Source organism: Drosophila navojoa, chromosome 3 (assembly GCF_054131105.1).
Source record: "Drosophila navojoa isolate 15081-1374.11 chromosome 3, UAZ_NAV_1.0, whole genome shotgun sequence".
Taxonomy (NCBI): domain Eukaryota; kingdom Metazoa; phylum Arthropoda; class Insecta; order Diptera; family Drosophilidae; genus Drosophila; species Drosophila navojoa.
The window spans coordinates 17,068,295-17,091,096 of record NC_142891.1 but is presented as its reverse complement, the minus strand read 5'-3'; the positions used below and the strand labels follow the sequence as shown (position 1 = coordinate 17,091,096).

Here is a 22,802-nt window from a genome sequence, read left to right as displayed (position 1 = left end):
CTCATTTAATGCATTTATAAATAGGTTTCAGTGTATATATATATATACATCATATATATATATATATATATATATGTTCCATGGTATTACTTAAGTTAATTTTCGTAATATCTCCAATTGATTCATTTATTTAATTTTTTAGTTATTTAATAATAGATATCAAAGAAGAATATATATATTCTAGTTAGAATAGAGATATATGTATATAGTCAAGAAAAATTATATCTACAAAATCTGCTGAGATGCGCAGTATTTTCTCGGAATCGTTGAAAACTTTACTTGATAAATTTAAATTTGATTTAATTTCACATGCAACTAGCTTCGATGCAATCATATTTTTGCTCATTATATACCCAACTCATTTCTTTACCAGAACAACTAACCTATCCCAATAAATTTAGCAGCGCTCACGCTATGCTAGCTCGCCCCCCTGTGAGGCTCTCAACATATATCAAAGGCTACAACAGCCCTTTTCTAAATAACAAAAACAACATTAATAAAACTAATGGATGTCTGGCATATATGCAACTTCATAAAGCAGCCACGCCCGCTCGCTTCCTGTCACCTACGCCGCTGAAAAGGCAAACAAAAAGTTGGCCATTTTGTGCTTCAGTGTTAGCTGAGGAAACTAAAACAATAAGCAAAGAATCGTCGCAAGCAGCAGCTAAGCAAACTGAAAAGTGAGCACGGAGGTCAGTCGAAAGGTTAAACTGACAAGATTGACAAGCGGCCCGCCACATAGTGGCCAAAGGGGTGGAGGGCGGAGGCAGCAAGCCCCTCAGCGCGCTGTGGTATTAGTCTGCCTCCTCCTGTTGCTGTTGCTGCTGCTGCTGTTGGGGGCGTGTTGTGAACCTTTTTTGGCCGTCTTGTTGGCCTGATAATTGGCGCGTTGCATGTTTGCGCTTTGGATTTCAACTTTGATATTATTGGCAACGAAGCAGCACTTACGTTTTCTTTTTCGTTTTTGGTGAGAACACGAACTTAGCTCTTATTTTTTTTGGGGGAGCCGCAACACTTGAGGGTGTGTACTCCATATACCTGTTTAATAGATATGCAAACTAGCAGCGAAATCCCCTTTGGTATTTCAGCTAGCAGGCAACGAGAGAAAAAACAACGATTGCACATTTGCTGCATATACATTTATATAGTTTGTTCCCAGTCTACCAGTTCTTCCAGTTCTCCCCTTTTGCTAATTGCATGGGAAACTTCTCAGGCCCAGCTGATGTACGGCCCCTCCTTAGAAGTCTCCCAGGGTCGTTATACGTGCTTTTTCTGCTTCCCTACTTTTGTCCGCACCTCACATAATTAGTGCCTTGCTAAAAGAGCATTACGGGTTTGTCACAATGTTTGCATAGCCCTCTGACAGGTACTTATGAACATTAATGAAAGAAATCAGCAAAGTAATTTAACTATATTTTATTATAGTTATTTATGAAAGTACCTCTAAATATATATTTATTATTATATTTATATTAATGCATTGAAAATTTGTAAAATTAAGTTATAGTATTTTATCTATTTAATAAATATTTTCATTAAAGCAAAGAAATGTTTGCAACACCTGGAAATGATAGTTGAAACTTCATTAATTTTTTGCTATAAACTTAACATCAACAAGGGAAGATCATTAGACAAAATAATATCAAGAGGCAGCATTACCTGTTGTCTCAATAAATACAAAGACATGGGCCCTGTACTAGGGTATATAAACTAACAATTCATATACATATGCGACCATTTCCTCTAAAAAATACTAGGGCATGCAAACACGTAGGGTATTCGATATGTCTACAAATATGCTGATACTTCGATCAGTTGATTTGTTTTCGCATTAATTATGCTCGATCGCCGTTTGAGCTCTTCTTGTTGTGAATGTGATGTAAGCGCGTTTGGGATGCTGGCTCCGGGTTTCTGCGCCGTCGACTCGGCGCTGAGCTGAGCTGCCATTAGTTATATACCACATGCCACATCTGTCTGGCTTTGTGAATGCCAGTCAGCTAGCCAGCCAGTAGCATCGGCTGCACAGCTGTCACAATGTTTTATCATTTAATTTTCATAATAATAACGAAATCAAGTGGAACAATGGCAACTGACATGGACGTAGAGCTGCCTCCCCCCTCTCCAGGCAAGCGAGGCAAGTTTGTGTCTTATAATCCGGCGGCATCGAAATATTTTGGCGTGGGCGATTGAGCTATGATGTGGTGCTTGATCGAGTTTTTTATGTTTTATAAATTTTTTTTGGGTTGCTTTAAGGTTCACTGGCAGCCCGAACGCAATTTGTTGGCAGCTGCAAATTATTATTTAACAGCTTCTTCGGTTTTTAGTGTTTTAACACTTTTGGCAAGTGCCCCAGCAAACAGCGAAGTGAAAGTGAACAATAGCCGCCAAAGCAAACAAACAATAACAAGAGCTAGCAATGTGTTGCACTTGGGCGTTTGGATGTTGTCATCGTTGTTGTGTCTTGTAGCTGACTTCAAGTTGAAGTTGACGCCTGCTGCTGCTGCTGTTGGTGCTGCTGTTGCACCTGAACTCGAACTTCAACAGGCAAAAAACTGTAGCGACAACAACAACAACAAACAATTAGTGTTTGCTTGCGCGCTGTTGCTTCAGTTTCTACGTAGCGTCAACTTCAAACTCCAATTAAAGTGTCAGTTTAATGAACTGACAGCGAAACCAACTGCGCGACACAGAGCCAGCGGCAAGTCGAAATGCCTGGACAGACAAGCCCTGGCAATAGAAAGGGCTACAGAGTGAATGACATAGCCAGCGCTTGTAAAGTATTTAATTTACTAAAATGCAATGTCCCTTCTCGTTAAATAGTTGAGTCAACTATGGCAAAAATGAGTCAGGTTCAGCCAGCCAAATGGCTAGACATTTATTTATTATATATACATATATATATATTATCTGATTTTTATATATTTTTTGCAATCTTTGCCTTTGCAGATCATTAACGAACTGGCGGAAGTCGTTTACGCCGCATTGGATTATAACTTTCCAGAGGACGAGGAATGCCAAATGTCGCAAGAGCTTGAGAATCTCTTTCATTACATGACAGCAGATGGTAAGGGAAAATTTATTAATTTAGTTTTAAAGTGTATATTTTATGAATACATACATATGTAAACATATTAGGCACATGAATCAGTTTAAGAAACTTCCTTTTTTTTTTTAATTTTTTTAATTTATTTATTTAATCTTGAAATTTGCATTACAAACATTTATAAATAATAAATAAAATAAATAAATAAATTAAAACTAAAGTATAAAAATAAAAAAAAATAATAATATAAATACATTCAGAAAATTCGTTTTATTAATTATTTTTTTTTTAATTTTTATATTATATTTATTTAATCTTGAAATTTGCTTTACAAACATTTATAAATAATAAATAAAATAAATAAATTTATTAAAACTAAAGTATAAAAATAAATTAATAAAATACAAAATAAATTAATATAAATACATTAAATATATAAACGAAAAAAAATATATATATAAATATAAATAAATAATATAATATTTTATATTTAATATTTTATTTTAATTTTATAAATAATATTTTAAATAAATATAACCATAAAAAAAAAAACAAGTTAATAAAGAAAATAAAAAATATAAAAATAAATATAGATAAATACACATATGTATCTGAGAAAATATATTATCACATTTTAGCAGCGCGATTTTTAAGCCAAGTCTAATTATATCGTTCCAGCTTACTTCATATGTATTCTTTATTTATAGAAAACACTTCCTTAGCTTTATTATCGGCAATGGCTGGAATTATAAGAAACTATGAGCAATTCATGGAATAGATTAATAAATGTATAAATTAATAAATAGTTCTATATATTTATTTTCAATATCTAGCAGAGCAAAGTTTAGTTTGATACCAACTATTGTCCATAAATAACTTAGAGAGCTCTTTATGATGCATTTAAATGAGAAGCACTTTTAATTGCTAATTGCTTGAATCATCTGGTGAAGTAATGCAATATTCAGATTAATGAAAAAGTACAAATTGAGTCGTTGAGCTTCTCTAGATAAGAGTTCCCTAACACAAGGTCTTTATAAAGCCGCAATCAGCTGTGCAAGGTTGGCCAAATGAATCACTTGGATTCATCGCCCATATCATGAGGCATTTACTCAAATGTGATTTACTTAAATTAAAAAGGAAAAAATAAATAAGAAAAAAAAGAAGAAACACAAACAGATTATTGCAAAATGCTGGGCTTGAGCTTACCCAATTCGTCACAGTGTGAATAACTCGCTGAATGATTTTCCATTAATCTAAATGTTTTGTTTTTCCATGGCAGAAAATGACGATGACTGCATTGATGAGGGCATTGAGGAGGGCGACAAGCGCTGGGACGACGAGACGGAGGAGGAACGCAACAATACCAAAGAACTGGAGCATATAATCGAGGTAAGAAAAAACAACTCTTGACATTTCGACATTTTTTTTTTTGTTTTGTCAGGCGGCAGCTGATAAATTGCCCAAACACGAATGCAAATTGAATCAAATCAAAGTTTTTGCCAGCTGAACTGAACTTTTGGCATTATGAGTCAGTTTGGCCAGCAGAACCGATACCCTGTGAAATTTATAGTATAGAAATTGTATAGAAAATATATAAAATATATTCAGAGATTGAGGTAGAGAGATTTAAGAGAATTGATGTTAATTTTAAAGAGAAATGTGCAATCAGATCAAGAACTGTAGAGCTGCTGCATATTTAGGATATAAGATGAGAGAGAAGTACAGTTCTGAGTAATACTGTTAACTTTAGAGATGGTAAGAATAATCAAAATTAATAATAAATTAAATTCGGAATTCCTTACTGTTATATCATTATTAATTAATCAGAGATTATTTCTAAGAAATGTGAGGTTTTATACGATTATTTAAGTCGTATTTATTTCTACTCTTAGAAATAAAATATTATAGAAATGTACATATATTTTGAACTAAATACTGAACTTTCAGAAAGAGTAGTATTTATATATAATTATAGTATAGGGTATTTTATTTCCTAATCTTTCGTGAGCATTCTTGCTTCGCCATGGAAGGTGTGCCGTCATTTGGCTAACCTTTTGACCAGGTTTTGACTGCTCCATTTGGCAGATATCCACATGGATTTATAAACTTTACCGTATATATATTATACGTTTATGTTTGTCTATAGGCAGGCACATGCAGATGGAAAGAGTTATGGATATGCAGTTGCAGTTGGAAGTGTGGGAAAACTTGTTTGGCGCACGTTGCATGAACGCAGCAGCAGCAACAACAGCAACAACAGCAACATCAGTTGCACTTACAGTTAACCGAGTGAGGCGCACTCTCCAGAGATACTTGTTAGCAGTATCTAGGCATTTGTATCTGCTGGTGTATCTATAACGCGGCTAACCGCAAAACAACAAGCGCTCAGTTGGCTGGCTCAATTGCCCGGGTTCTAGATTACCCCAGCCAGACCCGACCAGACCAGATCTCAATTGCCTCAGATATTGAATAACCAAATAGCCATCAAGCTGCAGCCATTTCGTAATAGGAAATCACTCTGCACTTGATTTCACAGCTAAATGCGTTGTAGGAATTCACGTTTCGCACTGCGCTGCAAGTCAAGGCGTTCCCCAGCCAGCCTCAACCATGTAACCAAAAGATCACGATCATTTGGTAATTTGGCATTGAGGCGTGTGATAAACAGCAATGCATTGCTGATTGGGCCCGCTCTATCGATGCTAGCCAACATAATGGGTATGAGTCCCCCCCGACCCCATCCAATCCGATCCGATCCGATCCGAAACGTTTCGCTGTGTTCCAGCCCAATGCGCATTTGCTCATCAGGCAGAAGCAGCGCCACCTGTTGGCGCATTCTAGCCCCACTCTAATGAGCCGCTTTATAGAATTGACACATTACTGTCAGGCAACATTGAGCACTGCTCCACCGAGCGCACCACTGCACCACTCGCCGGTGGCATGCAATATTTTCCACATGCCTGACTTTTCTGACACATTTGCGCCAAATGCAAATGTATGAAGCATCTGCATATGGCATGGCCAGCACAAGGGCTTATCGATTGCTAAACACGGCATTATGGCCCAGTTAGGCACGCTGTTAGCCCAGCTGGAGAGCTAATTGCAAAAGAAAAGAAGATGCAGCTGTTGAAAGTTTGCAATGCATTTTCTTCTCTGCTCGTGCTAAATAAGCGAGTCAATAAAAGTTGCTGATGTATAAATGATTATATTGATATATGTTAATAGAATAAAGGATGGAATGCTAAGGGAATAAGTATATGGAGAAGATAGGGAGAAATGCAATTATAAAATGTATTTTGAAACATACAATGACCTTTTTTAATTATAAAAAAATAAATATAAAAACTTTGGAAAATATATTGAAAATAGCCTTTAGCCTTAGACCATATTTTTCATTAATTATTGAAATATTTATTATTTTTGATTTCCACAATTTATTTTTCCAAATACAATTCTTTATTTTGAATGATAAAGTTAAGAACATCAGCAACAATGCTTAGCTTAACAAATGCATCTAGCTTTTAATTAAAAATTATACATAGCCAGTTACAAGGAAAATTCGGATGAATGGATCATATATATAAATTGTCTTAAAATTATTTATTTAGCTAAAAAATTAGTTCCTTTTATTTGCGTACATATGTTTTATTTTGCCAGCTTATCTTAATCGACATTTTATTTTATTTCTTATTTAAAATTCGTTTCTTATTATGATCATATATATTTGTATATATTTTCAGACCTGCAGAAATCACATAAAGCCCGCATTACCAGAGAATCATTATAAAGCCGTCTGCCGTGCGCTGGTAACGGAAACAATAGAGCTGCGAATATTTCTGCAGCAAATTCTAAACAATGGTAAGCCAGCGAAGAGCAACGTAAACATCTCAATTAGCCACCTATATAATAACATCTGTCTATATACATATCTTGCATTGCAGATACCGGCAAATTAATCAAGGCATCAGAATCATCTCAGAGCACGCAGTGTGAGCTGGCGAAGCTGGGCTTCAACGACTGGGTAAGTCTAGCCTATGATATCTCAAATCTCAAGTGTATATCTATCTTTGACACTCGAAATATGTGTTATGCAATGTTGAACGAAAAACCGCTAATGGTCTTTAAAGTGGGCTACACTGCGAATCACGACTGCCTCTTTTGGCGCACCTCTTTCAATTTTACAAACCATCATCATCATCATTATCATTAACATTATCATAGGGATCACGCGCTATGTTTCGGTTTTATAGGTGAAGCGAGTGAGTGCAGCATATCTTCCGCTCGAACCTCAGCGGAGAAAAAACAACAAGTTTTTGTGAACCATTTCACAAAATTCACTTTTAATTTTAATAATCGACTCGCAGCGGTTTTACAGCGCCCATTATCCTAATGAGTTCGGCTATGTGAGATACATTTAATGTGCGACACATTAGTGGCAAATATTTCGATTCACACACATGTATATGTATGTATGTGTATATAGATGTGTGTGACCTTTAAAGCAAGACCAAAAATGTCGTGGCCTCAGCTCAGGAATTCGCTTGTGGTTGCCATTGGACCTCCAAAATCCATTGAGACTCACACGCAAATTGACCAAACACGCAAGCCAAAAAAAAAAAAAGAAACACAAATAGATGGAAATGTTGGACAATCTTTAGCAAGTTTTTTGTTGGCTAACTATTGAAGGCTTGTGGATTTTCAAAGTCAGCTTGTAAAAGTTTAGCACAACTATGCTAAAACTGAGTTGAAAATGAAAAGAAAATATTCTTGCAGTAAAGTTGACTGTACAAGATTAATATTAGAAAATGCAAATTAAACATTTATTTAGAAAATTTGAATATAATTTGTAGTTGAAGTTGAATTAATTAATTTTACATTTTTTTTATATTTTATATAATAGAAAGAATCAGTTAGCTCTAATAGTTTACTAGCTATAAATTTATTTCATAGAAAAAATAAGATATAAATATATACTCTCTGCTACTTCTCTGCTCTTCTGCCTCTCCTTCCAAAAACTTCTAAAATCTATTAAAAATCCCACAAATTATCTCTTTAGAATTGCCAAAAAAAGTATCATAACTGTAAAATAGAGGCGTAGAAGGTGCTATAGGCCAGGTGTTAAGTAAATTTAACAGCTGATAACGAAAATCTGACCAGTTGTGGCTATTCTGGTTTTCGACTCGCATTTAGCACGTCAAGAATTAATTGGAAAACGTGTAATCAGATTAGTGGCTAACGAATTTCTAAAATAAAATCAGTTGACTTTTATTTCTGCTGTCATAGTGTATAAATCACATAAAAAACAGCTGATCATTAAATTGTTAACGATAGCATGAAATCGATCTAAGCTCGCATCAATGTCTTAATCATGCCGTAATTCGGGCTTTTTAAATGCACTTAGCTTTGGTTAGTGGATTCAGAATGATTATCTAAATGTAAATCATTTAATGTAATTAAGTTTCTTTATGCAATTGCCTTTTCATGAGTGTTACCTAATAGGCATCATACGACTTTACTCATTGTTGAGTGTATTTATTCCCATTACTTATCTAAGTATATCAGACGTTAGTTCTCTTGATTGGTTACGTCAGCGAATGCACTTGACTTGTCTGTCTTTTCTACTAGTCGAAGCTCAAAGCGTATCCAATATCCTGTTATGCTCCATTCGACCAAGTTATCTTGGGGCACACGCCCCACACATCATTTTGCATGTTGATAGCCAGGAAAGCAAAACCGCAAGAAATAGCTTCGCGTGCGCTAGACTATATATATTTATGTGTACGTCGAGTACATATATCTGTATTTATATATGTTTCGGTATCATATATCATAAAAATAACCCATCCCAACTCATGCCCGTATCAACGCTATATTTATAATTAAATCAACACAAAATTTGCATTGCGTTGAGAGGCGCTGATTAAATACGAAATGAATAAATGAAGAAAAAAAAATTAAGAAAGGCAAAATTACATAGAAATAAAAATGAAATGAGGCGCAGTCCAATTGAGCAATTAATACCCATGCTTGAGTTGTGCAAAGACCATAGACTGTGCCCATTCGTATGGCCACAGCCATAAAGTAAAGCTCCCAATTGCAATTTTACAACAGTATTCAGTACACATTCGTGTAATTCCCAACAACTGCAGCGTTTGATTAAAAGCAAAACAAAAAAAAAAAAAGCTAGAAAAAAAATGGTATCGGTTATCAGACAAAAGACGACGCGACTCCACTTGACTTGACTTGACTGAATGTTTATGTACCCATTCAACATTGATAAGATTTCTATAACCACAGAAAACTACCCAAGCTATACCCATTCTGTAGCTCTCGATCACCTGTCTATTGTTTTTTTTTTATTGTCACCTAGTGTGTTTGCTTTTGCTTTCTTCTTCTTCTTCTTGTTCCCTTTCATATATTGTCGTATTTTTAGTAGTACTGAAAATTCAACAAACTTTTTTATAGTCAGCGCTTTATCAATTTCTCGGAAGCCAAACAGCCTTCAGAATGTCATACGAATTGTAGCTGTTGTTCCGCCCCTATCCCGCCCATATTCTGTACCCCCTGCAGTTAGTCAAGACCGGAACGACAAACCCACGCGATATGCGCAGACTTTATTTAAGAAACCGTTTCGGATCTTGCTTGGCTCGGTTTTTGTTGATTGTTGCCCTGATTTTAGATAGAGTTTTATGCTGGAATTGCTGAAATTCTTTTGTCTGACTATTTTTCTCATTTTTTGTTTGTTTGTTACATACACATGTATTCCATGGTGCTTCATGCTTTGGTGACTTTGTGTCTGAAACAGTTGCTTCGGGCGGAGCAACTCTCCGTTGCTCAGTTCTAGCTAGTTGGCATTGTTTTTTTTTCATTTCTAGATGTTTTTTGGGAGTACGTGCCGTTGTGATGGGCATGCAGCGTTTAGAATCCCGCTTTGAATTAGATAGACTAGCATAACAACACAGTTTGGTAACCTGCTAGAAACAGCTGGAAAACTTTTTAGCAAGATTTCGTTGAAGTGGAGTTGTCTTAAACTATATTCATTTTTGAGAGCATATGAGATGCATTGTCTTCGGAGAATAAAATCTAATAGAAATTTGCTATTCAATAATATAAAGTATGGTCTTAAATTTTATTATTACATATTGTAAGTAATATTTATTGCTTTTATTGGATATGAATCCTAAAATGCTATTTTGTGCCAGCATAAGTAGCTCTTAAATTATTATTGAAGCACATTAACTCATCTAATGCTCTTAAACTTAAGGCTTTAATGTGTAGCTACTTACAAAAAAGTTCATAATGAGCATACCGCTATTAAAGATGTTAGATAATATAAAATTATATTATTCCCGGTATCTTGAGCTATGCAACTAATTAAGAATAAAATAAAAAATATAAAAATTGTGAATTTAGAATTTTTAAATTTAATTATGTAAAAACGGTCAATATTTCAGATGATCGAAAACTTACATTACCATTACATTAAAGCTGTAATTATTGTAAGGTATCCAAAAGCGCATACAAGCTTTTAAGAAAGTTTTGCCTCTGCTATCGTTTCGATTGCAAAGCTTTTATTGAAATGAGCAGATTCTTAGCTTTTACTGTCGCTGTTTGAGGGCTCATTCAAATGAATCAACACAGTGAACTGATCTTCACTGGATCAGTTCCGACTCACTATGGCAGTTAGAAAGCTTTCATGAAACTCTGTCGTATAGCGAATAAGAAACTTTTTTGTGAAAATTACTTTTATTTTCCTACGACTTCTGATGAATTATTTGATAGTCTCCGAGATGATCTCTTACCTCTAAATTTGACAGCTTTCTGATTCAGCGTTCCACAATTGCCCCGATTGATGGTGCTGTTGCTGTTGCTGTTGTTGGCGTTGATGCGTATGGCTTGTTTGTTTGGGGGAATCTCTTTCACCTTTTGGGCGATGCTATCGAGCATATCAACATAAACTGCAGTTTCCTAGACACAGCCCTGCACATGTGTTTCGCTTTGCTGCTTAACATGCTAATCACGATGATGATGATGATGATAATGATAATGTTAATGATGATGAGCATTGTTTAGATGCTAATATCTGTTGATGATGCCCCGAAAAATAAACGAAAAAAGAAACACCAAGTTTTGCAAGCGCTACGCATATGTGCGATGTTTCATGCAACATGGCAGCTTAACAACAAACTGTTGCAAACACTTCCGGAGGCTGCCACACGTTGTGTATGATGCGCTGCTGCTGTTGCTATTGTTGTTGCAATTATTGAAGCGCAGCAGCTACAACATAGCGTTGAGTGCAACACTTGTCGACTTTTTTCGCTGCTGCCTTGTGTCGATTATGCGATTGTGTCCAACAGCAACGTGTGCCACAGCCAGCCAGCCAGCTTGGTGGGTGCAAATTAGCAGCGCTCTGCTCGTGCCCCACTATTTTGCATGTTTAATGAGCTGCCACAAAATTTATTGCTACCAATTGACGCAGTCGTCGACAGGAACAGGAAGAGCAACAACGGCGACGACGACGACGACGACGGCCACCATGAAAAGTGAAAATGCGAATCACTGTTACATCTAGTTTAATCTCTCGCATCCTCCCTCTCTTCTGCACCTCTCTCTCCCTTTCCCGCTGTCTGTCTGTTTTTCTGCCATTGTGTGCTAAATACGTTTCCTGCCATCAAACAGCAGGCATCACACATGCACACATCACTCATACGCACTGTTAACCCGCCAACAGCCACCAGTTGCAACTGAAGTGTCGTACGTGTTGCATGTAATGAGCAGCGATTGGCTCTTGAAGCGCCTGACTTGATCACAGCGGGTCCAAATTATGATTAATTTAATTAAAATATTTCTTTTCGCAACGGCGGAAAAGTGAAAAGCCAGCCAGCCAGCCAGCCAGGCCGCTAGGCAACTAAGTAGCTGCTGCCTGCTGTGCAGAGCTGATTAAAGTGAGTGGCAATTGCAGTTTCCTAACCAAAAGCCTCTCTCTCTCTCTCTCTCTCTCTTTCTTTTCCCTGTCTGACTTGGCTCTGTCTTGCTTTCTGCCCAATCAGCACGAACCATAATTGTGGAGAACGTTGCAAGTATCAAAAACTCCAATTTGCATGATTTCCCTGCCAGTCTAGAGCATGTCTGTGAATGTATTATACATACATATACATATTTGTATTTTCTCTGTGTATATATTTGACAACCTCTAATATTTATCTACCCATCAATTTTACAGGCACGCTTCTGGGTGCAGGTCATCGATGAGCTGCGACGCGGCGTTCGCCTGAAGAAACGCAACTACGAACGCACGCCCATCGAATACGAGCTGACGCCCTATGAGATACTCATGGGCGACATACGCGCCAAGTGAGTAAACCATTTTACAATTAAATATACTTCAATACTAGATCATAGTTTACGATATGGCTATCAACTATCCTATTGAGATACAATACTTGCTATAAATTCTCATCGGAATTGATAATTCCCAATTGACTCATACTCTGCAGTATAGTAAATTTTTATTTGAAGTGGAATACCAGCAGTCTTACAAATATAAAAGTAGTTCCATTTGGTTCTCGAATCTCTAAAATAAATCAGCTTCTTATATCTGTATTTTGTTTAGATTATAAGTTGGCGAATCACAACAAAAATATCATATTTCAAGTAGAGTTTTAGCTAGTATTTTTTCATAGTGAGCACAGAATGATTAAGATATAAATGCAGGGCCAAGTACCAGCTAGCCAGGCATTTTTGACTTAAAAACTTTTACTTGTGTATATTTAACAAAATCTTTAATTTCCAACATTTTTAATTTTTACACTCGAAAAAATTCCACATAAATATACACAACAGTCACTCCCTCCCAAACGCACATAAATCAGCTTTTGTAGAATATCAAACTCAACCGCAACTAATCAAACATCAGAAAAATAATGAATAAAAATTTCTCTTTCCATGTTGACTCAACCGCAGAAAGTACCAATTGCGCAAGGTGATGGTCAATGGTGATATACCGCCGCGCGTGAAGAAGGATGCGCATGCGATGATCTTGGAGTTCATTCGGTCACGGCCGCCATTAAAGAAGGTGCGTGTTGCGTTCCCAATTTCTATAGCAAATACTTCAGCAAATGCCTAATGGAATCGTTCAAGACCAAGAAAAATCTATTGATATTTATTTGTCTCTTTCAAATGCAACTCTATCTCACTCTCACTCTATCAAAATGTGAACAATTTTTGCTGTTGTATGTATGAAGATGTTAATATATATATATTTTTTATTAAAATAAATACATTGGCTTGTTCACTTTTAACGTACTTGCATTTGAGTATTAAATATATAAAAATGATCATTACATGTTGACAATTATTAATTATTGATTTTGAATTGCTCTAATTCAAGGCCTCGGAACGCCAACTAGGTCCCCCACTGAAGTGCACGCCCTCACCCCGGGAGCAGCTCATGGAGTCCATTCGCCAGGGCAAGGAACTCAAGCAAATAACCCCGCCAAAGAAAGAGAAATGTAAGTGCAGTCATTAAATAGTTACTGGAGGACCCCGTATGGCGCTATTTAACATTTAACATTAAAAAAAAAAAAAACAGAAAATTAATTAGCTTAACTATAGATGTTCTTGAGAAACCCATAAGGTATGCGAGAAAATTAAACCTGGAGATCCAATTTCAGAAATGGCTAAAAGAAATGATTCATATTCCTTATTTACCAACCTCAATTGATCATATATTATATAAATACTGTGTAGTCATTTGAAAACTGAGTTAAACAAATGCAAGATGAAAAGCCAGCCGCCTTTTGTCATTGTTTAAGATAAGCTCTTGAGGCTCAAATATTTACAGTTGGCGATTGCCAATAAATTGTTGGCCCAAAAACTCGAGTTTTTCGTTTCATGCTGTTTTTTAAGTCGGCAACCTTTGCCATTAAAGAGAAACAGCTAAACGGTTATAACATCTATCTTGGGCTAAGAAATTGCCCGCCTCCTATGCATATTTGGTGGGTGTATTGACAAGATTCCCGCCTTGTGTTGTCAACAGCGTTTCCCAAAAAAAAAAAAAAAAAAATTCAACGCCAGCCGTTCATAAATTGTTGTCATACACATGCTGCTGCTGCCTGGGCTGTCTGTCAGTCGCTTCTTTGGCTGCCTTCTGGGCATGTGGAGGCAAACAGAGAAAGAAAAATAGAAAGAGAAGAAACTTGTTAGCCACGAAAAGTTTTCACTGCACTTGTCGGTGCCTCAATGCACGCCCCTGCCTGACATGCAGCTGCCGCCCCTGCAGCGGCCACCACTCGTTGTCTGCCTGACTATCTTTCTCTCCCTGTCTCTGTCTCTGACTGTCTGCCCGTCTGTCTGTCTATGTTTGTGTTTGCTTGGCCAATTGCCGTTGCTGGCATGCGCATGCCAACATAGATCAAAAACGGCAACAATTTCCAATCGCCTCTGCTGAAGGAAGCGTGCAAAATTGTGACACACAAAGATAGCGACAACACTGCAGCGCATGCAGCAACAGCAACAACAACAACAACAGCAACGACTGCAAATACAACAACAGCGGCCACAACACGACAACCTCAAAGACATCGACGACAACGGCAACGATGACGATGAAGATGATGATGACAACAAGCTTGGACTGGGACTGCAGCTACGTTTGCGACTGCGGCACCGGCGCTTTGTTTGTTTGTCTGCTGTGAACTTTTGTTTGTTTGGCTTAGCAGCTGCTCGCGCTGCAGTCGCCAGACAGAGACAGAGAGAGACAAATGAGCTTGCTGCGGTTGTTAGACTGTTGAACAATGTTGCATACCCATATGCGCTGCCTGCAAAATGGCGCTACTAGTGACTCAGCCGAAAAGCATGCAGCTGCTTTTGTTTATATTTGGGGTGTGAGCTCAGGCCAACTTAAAGTACTAAGAATTTGTAGAGAGAACAAACAAAACGCAAATAAATTTTTAGAAATGTAACAAAAACAGTTCAACGTTTGATACATGCAAATAAACTTCATTCATTTCATTTCAAATTAATTTTCATATATTCAACATTCAACACAATCGGCAATGCATCAGTATAACGTATGAGCAAAGCTCTCATTGAGACATGAACACAAATTTCAATTACCGTTGAACTGTTTAAGCATGCTCATTCACTTTCATTAGCCTGACTGAAAACTTTTGCAGTAATCTAATGCAGAGCTTTACGCAGTCAATAACTCCCATTGTGCGCTCCCTTACGCGCGACGTCATCAATAGCCGACGCTCACACACAACTCGTGACGTAACGTACACAAACAGCGTAGCCGGGGTCTTTAAATGTTAAATGTCAAAACAAAACAAAGCGTGAGTTCGCACTCTCTCACGCACACACACACACACACACGCTCAGTCTCTCTCTCTCGTGCTCTCTTCTCTTTGGCGCATGCGCTTTGCGCAGTCAGCTTTGCGAACTCGAGCATATGCGTGGCAGAGAGACAGTTGATTGTAGACAGTTTCGTGTTAAGCTTCGGCGGTGTCGCTACGTGTTGTTGTGGCTGGCCGCAGGCGACGCGTGGCGCGGGTTGAAAATGAAAACGACCTGATTAAGCACTTTGAATGAGATATATGTGAAACAAAAGTGCTAAAAAACCGCAGCTCTGTCAGTCAGTCTGTCAGTCTTTAAGTCAATTAATCAAATCTCCAGCCTACACTCGCACACACACACACACCCCCAAAAATGGGACAACAACTGTTAGCCTAACTGTTGTGGGGTTGGTTGCCTGTCGGATCGATAGCCCGAATGCAACCGTGCAAGAGTGAAAAGTAAGAAGTATAAAAAACAACAGCCAGGAGAAAAAAACAACAACAACAAAAGTGATTCTCAAAGTGTTCTCCTGTTGTTGTTGTTGTGCGAAGTGAAGTGAAGTGAAGTGAAGTGCCCTGAAAGTGGAGCAACAGCTCCGATAGGTAGGCTGGCGGATATATATTTGCGCATGCAATGCAAAGTGGAAGCCAACTTTCTTAGCCAAACACACGAAAGTGCTGTCGCCGCTCGCACAAATGGATGCCAAGCAACAAACGACGCCCAGTGCCAAGCGCTTAACAGCCGCCGCCGTGTTTAAATCGCATCACATCGTACGCAACGCGGATGTCGTTGATGTTGCCAGCGATGCTTCGCTCTACTGCGGCAGCGAAACGGAAACCGAGACAGTTCTTGCCGCACAGTTGCCATTGCCGTTGCACTCGCAGTCGCAAGCTGAGTCACAGTCACAGTCGCAGTCACAGTCACAGTCACAGTCGCAGCCGCAGCCAACGCCACGTGCTGCGCCGCGTGCCACTGCTACAAATGCTGTCAATCCGCCAACACCAAAACCGCGTCAGGCTGTCAGGACATCAAAAGGTAGCAAACAAATTACCGTTGTTGCCGCACACATTGCATTGACCTGGTTTCCATACTTAGCTAGCTAGTTGCTTCTGCCAGTTCCGGCCTCGAAGTAAAAGTATTAAATGCAGCAACTTAAGTTGCAGTCGGCCATAAAAAGAAAATTATCAAATAGAGACGTTATAGAAACTTGATTAAGAATTAAATGCTCTATGCTAGAACTTATTTGTATTAATTATTTATTATTTATTTATATATTTTTTTAATTAATTAATTAATTTATTTATTTTTGTTGTTGATTTAATCAAAATATATTTTCTTAATATTAATATTTTTAAATTTGTATGACATTTAAAGCAAAGAAAATAATGCGATAATTCGTATTTGATTTCATTTTTATATTAAAGTTATTTGGTTAAATCTTTCAATATTTTAAAATTGGGATTTAAAGTTCTTTAAATTTGAGCAGAATATTTTAATGAAAATTCCTTTCTTTACTAAAACATATATTTAAACAATTTTTAAAAATATCTCTCAATAAACAAAAAGTTGTATTTACTTAACTCCTCAACAACTTTCAACTTTCACAAGTTTCGGTAGGCCCATAAAGCCAGTTGTCAACTGAATATTTTGATAATGTACACAGCTGTTAGTTAACCAAAAGTTCAAGCAGAACTAAATGTGTGCTATAAAGTTGAATAATAATAATAAAAATATTTTAAATGCGCAAATGTAAAATTACCCCACATGGAGAGTCTCAGCTCACATGAAAGAGACGCTCGCTCGCTTCTGGCTAATTTCCCAAGCACTTTTACGAGCATTGCACAAGCGGAAGAGGAGTGTAGAGTGTAGAACTATTAAATGCGCCAACTTAACGGTTGCCCGAATGCCCAGACAGAGCACTTCAAAGCAGAAAGAAGAAGAGACAAACAAAGCGACACTAAGATGACAAAGTAAAAGAGCAGCCCAAGACGTTTGTCTAATTACCCAAGCGAATGGAGTCGAGCAGAGGGCGACTGCTCTATGGACTGCTCCATGGAGCTGGTTACGCTCGGGGTCTACAGTTGGCCCACAAGCGGAGAGGGAGGGTGAGAGGTCAGACGCAACAACTTGCACAACTTGCCGAGCATGTAATCTAATCAAAGCAACGTCACACAGAGAGTGGTATATGCATCAATTTTCCCATAGGTTGAATTTAGTTTAATTTACTTTCGCTTTGGCTGCAAGACTTACATCTCATCTTCTTCTTCAATTGTCTTTTGCAGTGCTTCCAAATTCAACAAACTCAACGTTGTCGCGCTCACGGCAGCGGCTCATCAAAGTGGATTTCTCAAAACTCCAGGTAAGTCAATCGCACAGATGCCACCTGGTGGAATAATACAATAATCGAAATACTTTTGACCAGGACGACGAGCTGAACTTTGATGACTCCAGCATTAGCAGCAGCAACGCCTCCATAGCAGCTGCCACCGAATCGCATCGCTTCACGCAGCCCAAGATGCCGCCATATCCCATTGGCGGATACTTTGGCTCCCAGATGCGACAGGACTCGCCGGCAATGCTACTGCGACCCAGACGCACAAGTAAGCCAAGCTATATTGCAATATAATAGCAACACTTAGTATATATACTATCTAGATATACATATTAAATATGTATCACTTGTGCACCAGGTATGAAGGAACAAGTTCTCTGCGGATTAGATTACTTACGACAAGCCTCAAGTGAAACTAGTTAGAACGCAACTTGTTTGGGTTAGCTTAGATAATAACTAGCACTAGTTGAGATCTGTTTTACACAATCAGTAGAGCTGTCAGTGAGTGAGTGCTTAGATGGATAATATTACGAACTAGCTGAAGGGATGATTATGGTTTATTGATTATTATTTACCTAAAACTGATTTCTAATATAGAAATAAGAGAAGTTAACATATGAGGAGTATCTATAAATAATGTTACCCTAATTCGTTGCCGAAAACAAGAAGTTCTTTATTTGTTTATTATTTTGAAAATTTAGTTTATTTTGATTATGATTGAGGCAACTGGAAATATTGTCTGTCATTTGCTTTTTCATTGTTCGTAATGATGTCTTGAACAACTTTTCGACTATTGTCTGAGCTTAAGCTGCGACCTCTTTAAATTTGCCCATGAATGATGATTTGAAGGCCTTGATTAATATAATGAAATCAATTATACGTACAAATAAAAATAGACATATCGAGGCTTTCATGAAAGATTAAATTTTAACGTGCAAATATTTTAAATCTAAGTAAGCAAATATAAATTAAATGGTTTGTTTAAAAAGTTGTAAAGAAATTTAAAAAGAGTTTTAAGTGATAATCAGAGAACATACAGGCAAATTTTTTTATGATTTTATTTTAACTTTTTATTTTTATTTTAATTATTTTTATTTTTATATTAATACGTTAGGATAAATATAGATTTACGAAAAGGCAAAAATTGACAGTAAAAACTTCTCCTTTATACCTTGTGCAATATTTTAGATTATGCTTTAATATAATGTGGTTTTTGTTTTTATTTAAACTTAATTTACAATTATTTTTGTTTCTTACTTTTTCCAATCCTTTTCCCCTACTCCCCCACCACACCAAAAAAAAAAAAAAAAAAAAAAAAAAATTACTTTGCAAAGGTATTTGAACGTTTGTTAAATCATGGCCTATTTGTTGATCTGAACACACAAATACCGCTAATTAATATTGTTTTATGATTTTGCTAACAAAATCAAATGTATTATATAATATGCCAAAACGCACTAAGAACAAAAATTAAACAATGGATCGACTAGAGAATTGGCTGAAGTCTATAGTTGGTTGGAATAACTCTATGTAGTTGGTGTGAGCGCTGGCTGAAGACATTTGATGCCGGTTTTGGATATGCACACAGACACAAAAACACACACACACACACAACAAGAAAACTAATCTCGAAATATTTGTAAAAAAGAAAATTGATGAACTTGAAAAAGTTTACCAAAATAAAAACAAAAATGTTAAAGAAGAATTGGAGCAAAGTTATTTTTGTAGCAAACTAACATTTTTGGTTGATGCGCCTTAACACAACAATTAAATATTATTTGAATAATATTTATTGCATATATCTATATAAAATGTTTAATTTAAATATGCACAAAAAATACGTTAAAAAAATTATAAATACATATATTGTAATACGAACAAAATCCGAAAAAAATTGCTAACGCCGCCTTGAACTATGCCACACGATTTTTTTGTTTGCGCTGCACAGAGGAGCAACAGCAACAGCAGCAGGAACAGGACGAGTGTGGCAGCAGCTTCGATAATACGCTGGAATGTAAATATGCGAGAATAACCGAAGATTTACAGTGTACCTCCGCTTGCATCGTTCACACATAACATTTAACTCAAGACACGTCCAAGTGAAACGCAAACATTTCAGTAAATTTACTTAATGTTTCATTAAAATTTAATTTTTGACCATTTCAAGTTGGTTTTCATATTGATTACATTTGGCGACTAAATTCATTAAAATAGTTTTTCACTTATTGTATATAAAATTATGAGTAAAATTTGTTTTTTTTTTCTGGATTTGCTTATTTAATAGATCATGAAACTAATTTCTATGTTAGCCACTCTCTTTGAAAGAGTCTCATATTGATTTTACATATAATTCAACATTGATTTTATATTTTAAAAACATTTCCTTAGAGCGTTTTACATACATACCTCTGCATATATACGTATCACACACACACACACACGCACACCTAAAACACATTCTTCCGCTGTCTCCATTCGCCTGCCTGCTTGTGTATGTCTTGTTCTCGTTTTCGTTATCGTTTGCTCTACTTTTTATATTTATCCACACACACTCACACTCACACTCACACACACACACACATTCAATGGAACACATAACGCATACGCAATGTTGTTCGTCCTTCAATGTCGCATCACAACTAATGACAACTCTTCCCTTTCTCCCTCTCTTAGCCTTCGACCTGAGCGCACAAAACGAGGCGAGACGCAGCTCTGTGCGCCGTCACACTATCGTTGGCTGCCAGAGCAACCTGGATGAGACGCACTCGATGCCACCCACGCGGCCCGAGTCGCGTCAGTCGGATGACGTAAGTGGCTCGTCCAAGGAGGTAAGCTACACCTGAGTGCAATTAATCTTATGACGCATCCAGAAACTTATTTAAATGCTCTGTTTTTGCGCAGCTGTTAAAAAAGACACCCGAGGAGCTGCAGTCACTGGACCAACAGCAGCAGCCGCAACCGCAGCCGCAGCAACAACAGCATCAGCAGCCACACGCCACGTCTGGAGCTGATGAGACGGCGTCGCATTCAACATCCTCGCTTGGCCCATGGAACAAGTCCTTTATGGACAAACAGACCTGGATGGAACGTGGGGATGATCGTCTGTCCGTTACGCTAGCGGAGATCGTTCACATACGTTCCGTCATGACCAAAGCCGAGCTGGAGGGCCTGCCCATGGATGTGCGCGTCAAGGAGGATGTTGAAAAGCGTCGTGTCTGCTTTCTATGCCTGCGCACGCGCTTCTCCTTCTTCGGCCCGTGGGGCATTCAGTGCAAGCTGTGCCAGCGCACCGTCTGCGCCAAGTGCTACACCAAGATGCGCATACCTTCGGAGCACTTTCGCAATGTGCCGCTGGTGCTGATCTCACCCTCGCTGCTGTCCAGCCCGGCCAGCTCGAGCACGCCATCGCCTTCGCACCACGCCCACCACATGCACTCCTCATCGACGGGCAACATCATGGACGATCAGTTCCCCAAATCTCTGATCGAGCGCCTGCTGCGTTCCGAGTCAGATCGTAAGGTGAGTGTAGCGAATGCATAAAAATGAGCTAAAGATTAATCTCTGATCCTCTCACAGACTCGCAGCACGGTCGGCAGTGCACCCTCATCGCCCAAGCACCAAAGATCAAACATGAGCACGCCGGGCATCAGTGTTGGCCCTGGCTCAGCAGCCGCGGCATCTGCTGCCACTGGTCAGGCGGTGGAGGCGTTGCACGACCAGGCATCCATGTCGGCCTCCTATTCAGGAGCCACGCGCCCCTCTGGCGTGCATCAGTACCAGCAGAAGCAGCAACACTACAACAACGCCATGTCCCGCAGCATGGAGGGACCACGTAGCCTGCCCGTGCACAGCCCGGCGCATCGGCCTCTATCGAACAGCAGCACACTGGAGCGCAAGTAAGTGCTGCTCTCTAGAGCAAGACGAACAGAGCAAAGTTACTTAACCCTACCCTTACCACTCTTCCTCGCTTATAGATCGCGTTTTTCGCGTGGCTTTGCGCTGTTCTCGTCGGGCAGCCACTTGGCACAGACGCAGCAAGATCAGAAGGAAAACCTGCGCGGTGAGCAGGTGACCGTTTGCAATGATTGCCAGGGTCTGGTCAATGAGATCACCAGTTCTGTGAAGCAAAAGCGTAGCTCGGCACGCAATCGGACGATACAGAATCTCACGCTGGATCTGACCCCTGTCTGGAAATAGAACCAGTTGAAGGCGGTCTGCAGCACTATTAACATTATACACATTATATATAAATATATATATAATAACTCACATATGCATATATTGGATGGACTGTTGTATACATAAGATTGACAGATAGACAGGATGAAACGGAGAGGACAGAAGGAGAGAGAGAGAGAGAGCGAGAGTTGGAGTTAAAGCAAGCGCTTGGTTATCGTTGTAAATCGTTAGATCGTGTTAGTCTAGTGTTAATCGTACAACCCCTAGCTAAATGAGATATGGAAGGACTTCTTTCTCTTCTGACTAGGGACATGCTTGAGCGCGCACCCCACCATATAAATACATTCGTACATACTCTACTGATATAACCTAAACATATAAATGCATCTATAAATATATATATATTAATTCATATAGATAATGAAAACCCCGTGCGATATATAATACGATGACGTTGTTTGTAATTGTTTAATTTATGTATAAATGTTGATTAGGTCTCGTATTAATGCACAGACCCGAACGGAAGAAAAACATCATATATTTAGAACGATTTACTATACCCCTTTAGCAGATATATGTGAACGTTTCTAAATAGGTTATCAATATAAAAATCAGATCCAAAGCGCTCCACAGCTTATGCCTTCGATACGCATAAGCCTTAAAGATTGAATCCTTAAGTTGCGACTAGGCAAAGTTGAGGAAATACTGTTATAAATAATGTGCTTGCACAGTTCTATTTTTTGTTTATTTGTTTTTTTCTTTTTTTTTTTCAATTATTTTCTTGTTGGAAAAGAGTAGAATTCGTTTTGTTTATTCACGTAGTAGCCCTCCTAAAAACCAACTCCCTTCAAGCTGATTCACTATTCTCATATATCATATATTATAAATAACTATAAATAAATTGCGACTAGTTTA

At 38.0% G+C, this 22,802-nt stretch overlaps 1 protein-coding gene across 3 annotated transcripts in view; it reads left to right on the top strand.

Annotated features, from left to right (window-relative positions):
• spir (spire type actin nucleation factor) overlaps positions 1 to 22,418 on the top strand; it is a 54,564-nt gene extending 32,146 nt beyond the window's left edge. The window contains exons 3-16 of one of the 3 annotated variants that reach the window (XM_030385163.2): positions 2,947 to 3,064; positions 4,323 to 4,432; positions 6,781 to 6,898; positions 6,982 to 7,061; positions 12,264 to 12,394; positions 13,004 to 13,115; positions 13,431 to 13,551; positions 17,659 to 17,735; positions 17,799 to 17,976; positions 19,657 to 19,722; positions 20,382 to 20,536; positions 20,610 to 21,227; positions 21,285 to 21,604; positions 21,683 to 22,418. In XM_030385163.2, coding sequence (XP_030241023.2) covers positions 2,947 to 3,064; positions 4,323 to 4,432; positions 6,781 to 6,898; positions 6,982 to 7,061; positions 12,264 to 12,394; positions 13,004 to 13,115; positions 13,431 to 13,551; positions 17,659 to 17,735; positions 17,799 to 17,976; positions 19,657 to 19,722; positions 20,382 to 20,536; positions 20,610 to 21,227; positions 21,285 to 21,604; positions 21,683 to 21,905 — 2,427 coding nt within the window. In that variant the 3' untranslated portion in view covers positions 21,906 to 22,418. Of the gene's footprint in view, positions 1 to 2,946; positions 3,065 to 4,322; positions 4,433 to 6,780; positions 6,899 to 6,981; positions 7,062 to 12,263; positions 12,395 to 13,003; positions 13,116 to 13,430; positions 13,552 to 15,510; positions 16,412 to 17,658; positions 17,736 to 17,798; positions 17,977 to 19,656; positions 19,723 to 20,381; positions 20,537 to 20,609; positions 21,228 to 21,284; positions 21,605 to 21,682 lie in introns of those variants that run through there. The other 2 variants (XM_030385164.2, XM_030385165.2) reach the window with 2 other exon arrangements.
• Positions 22,419 to 22,802: the final 384 nt, after the last annotated feature.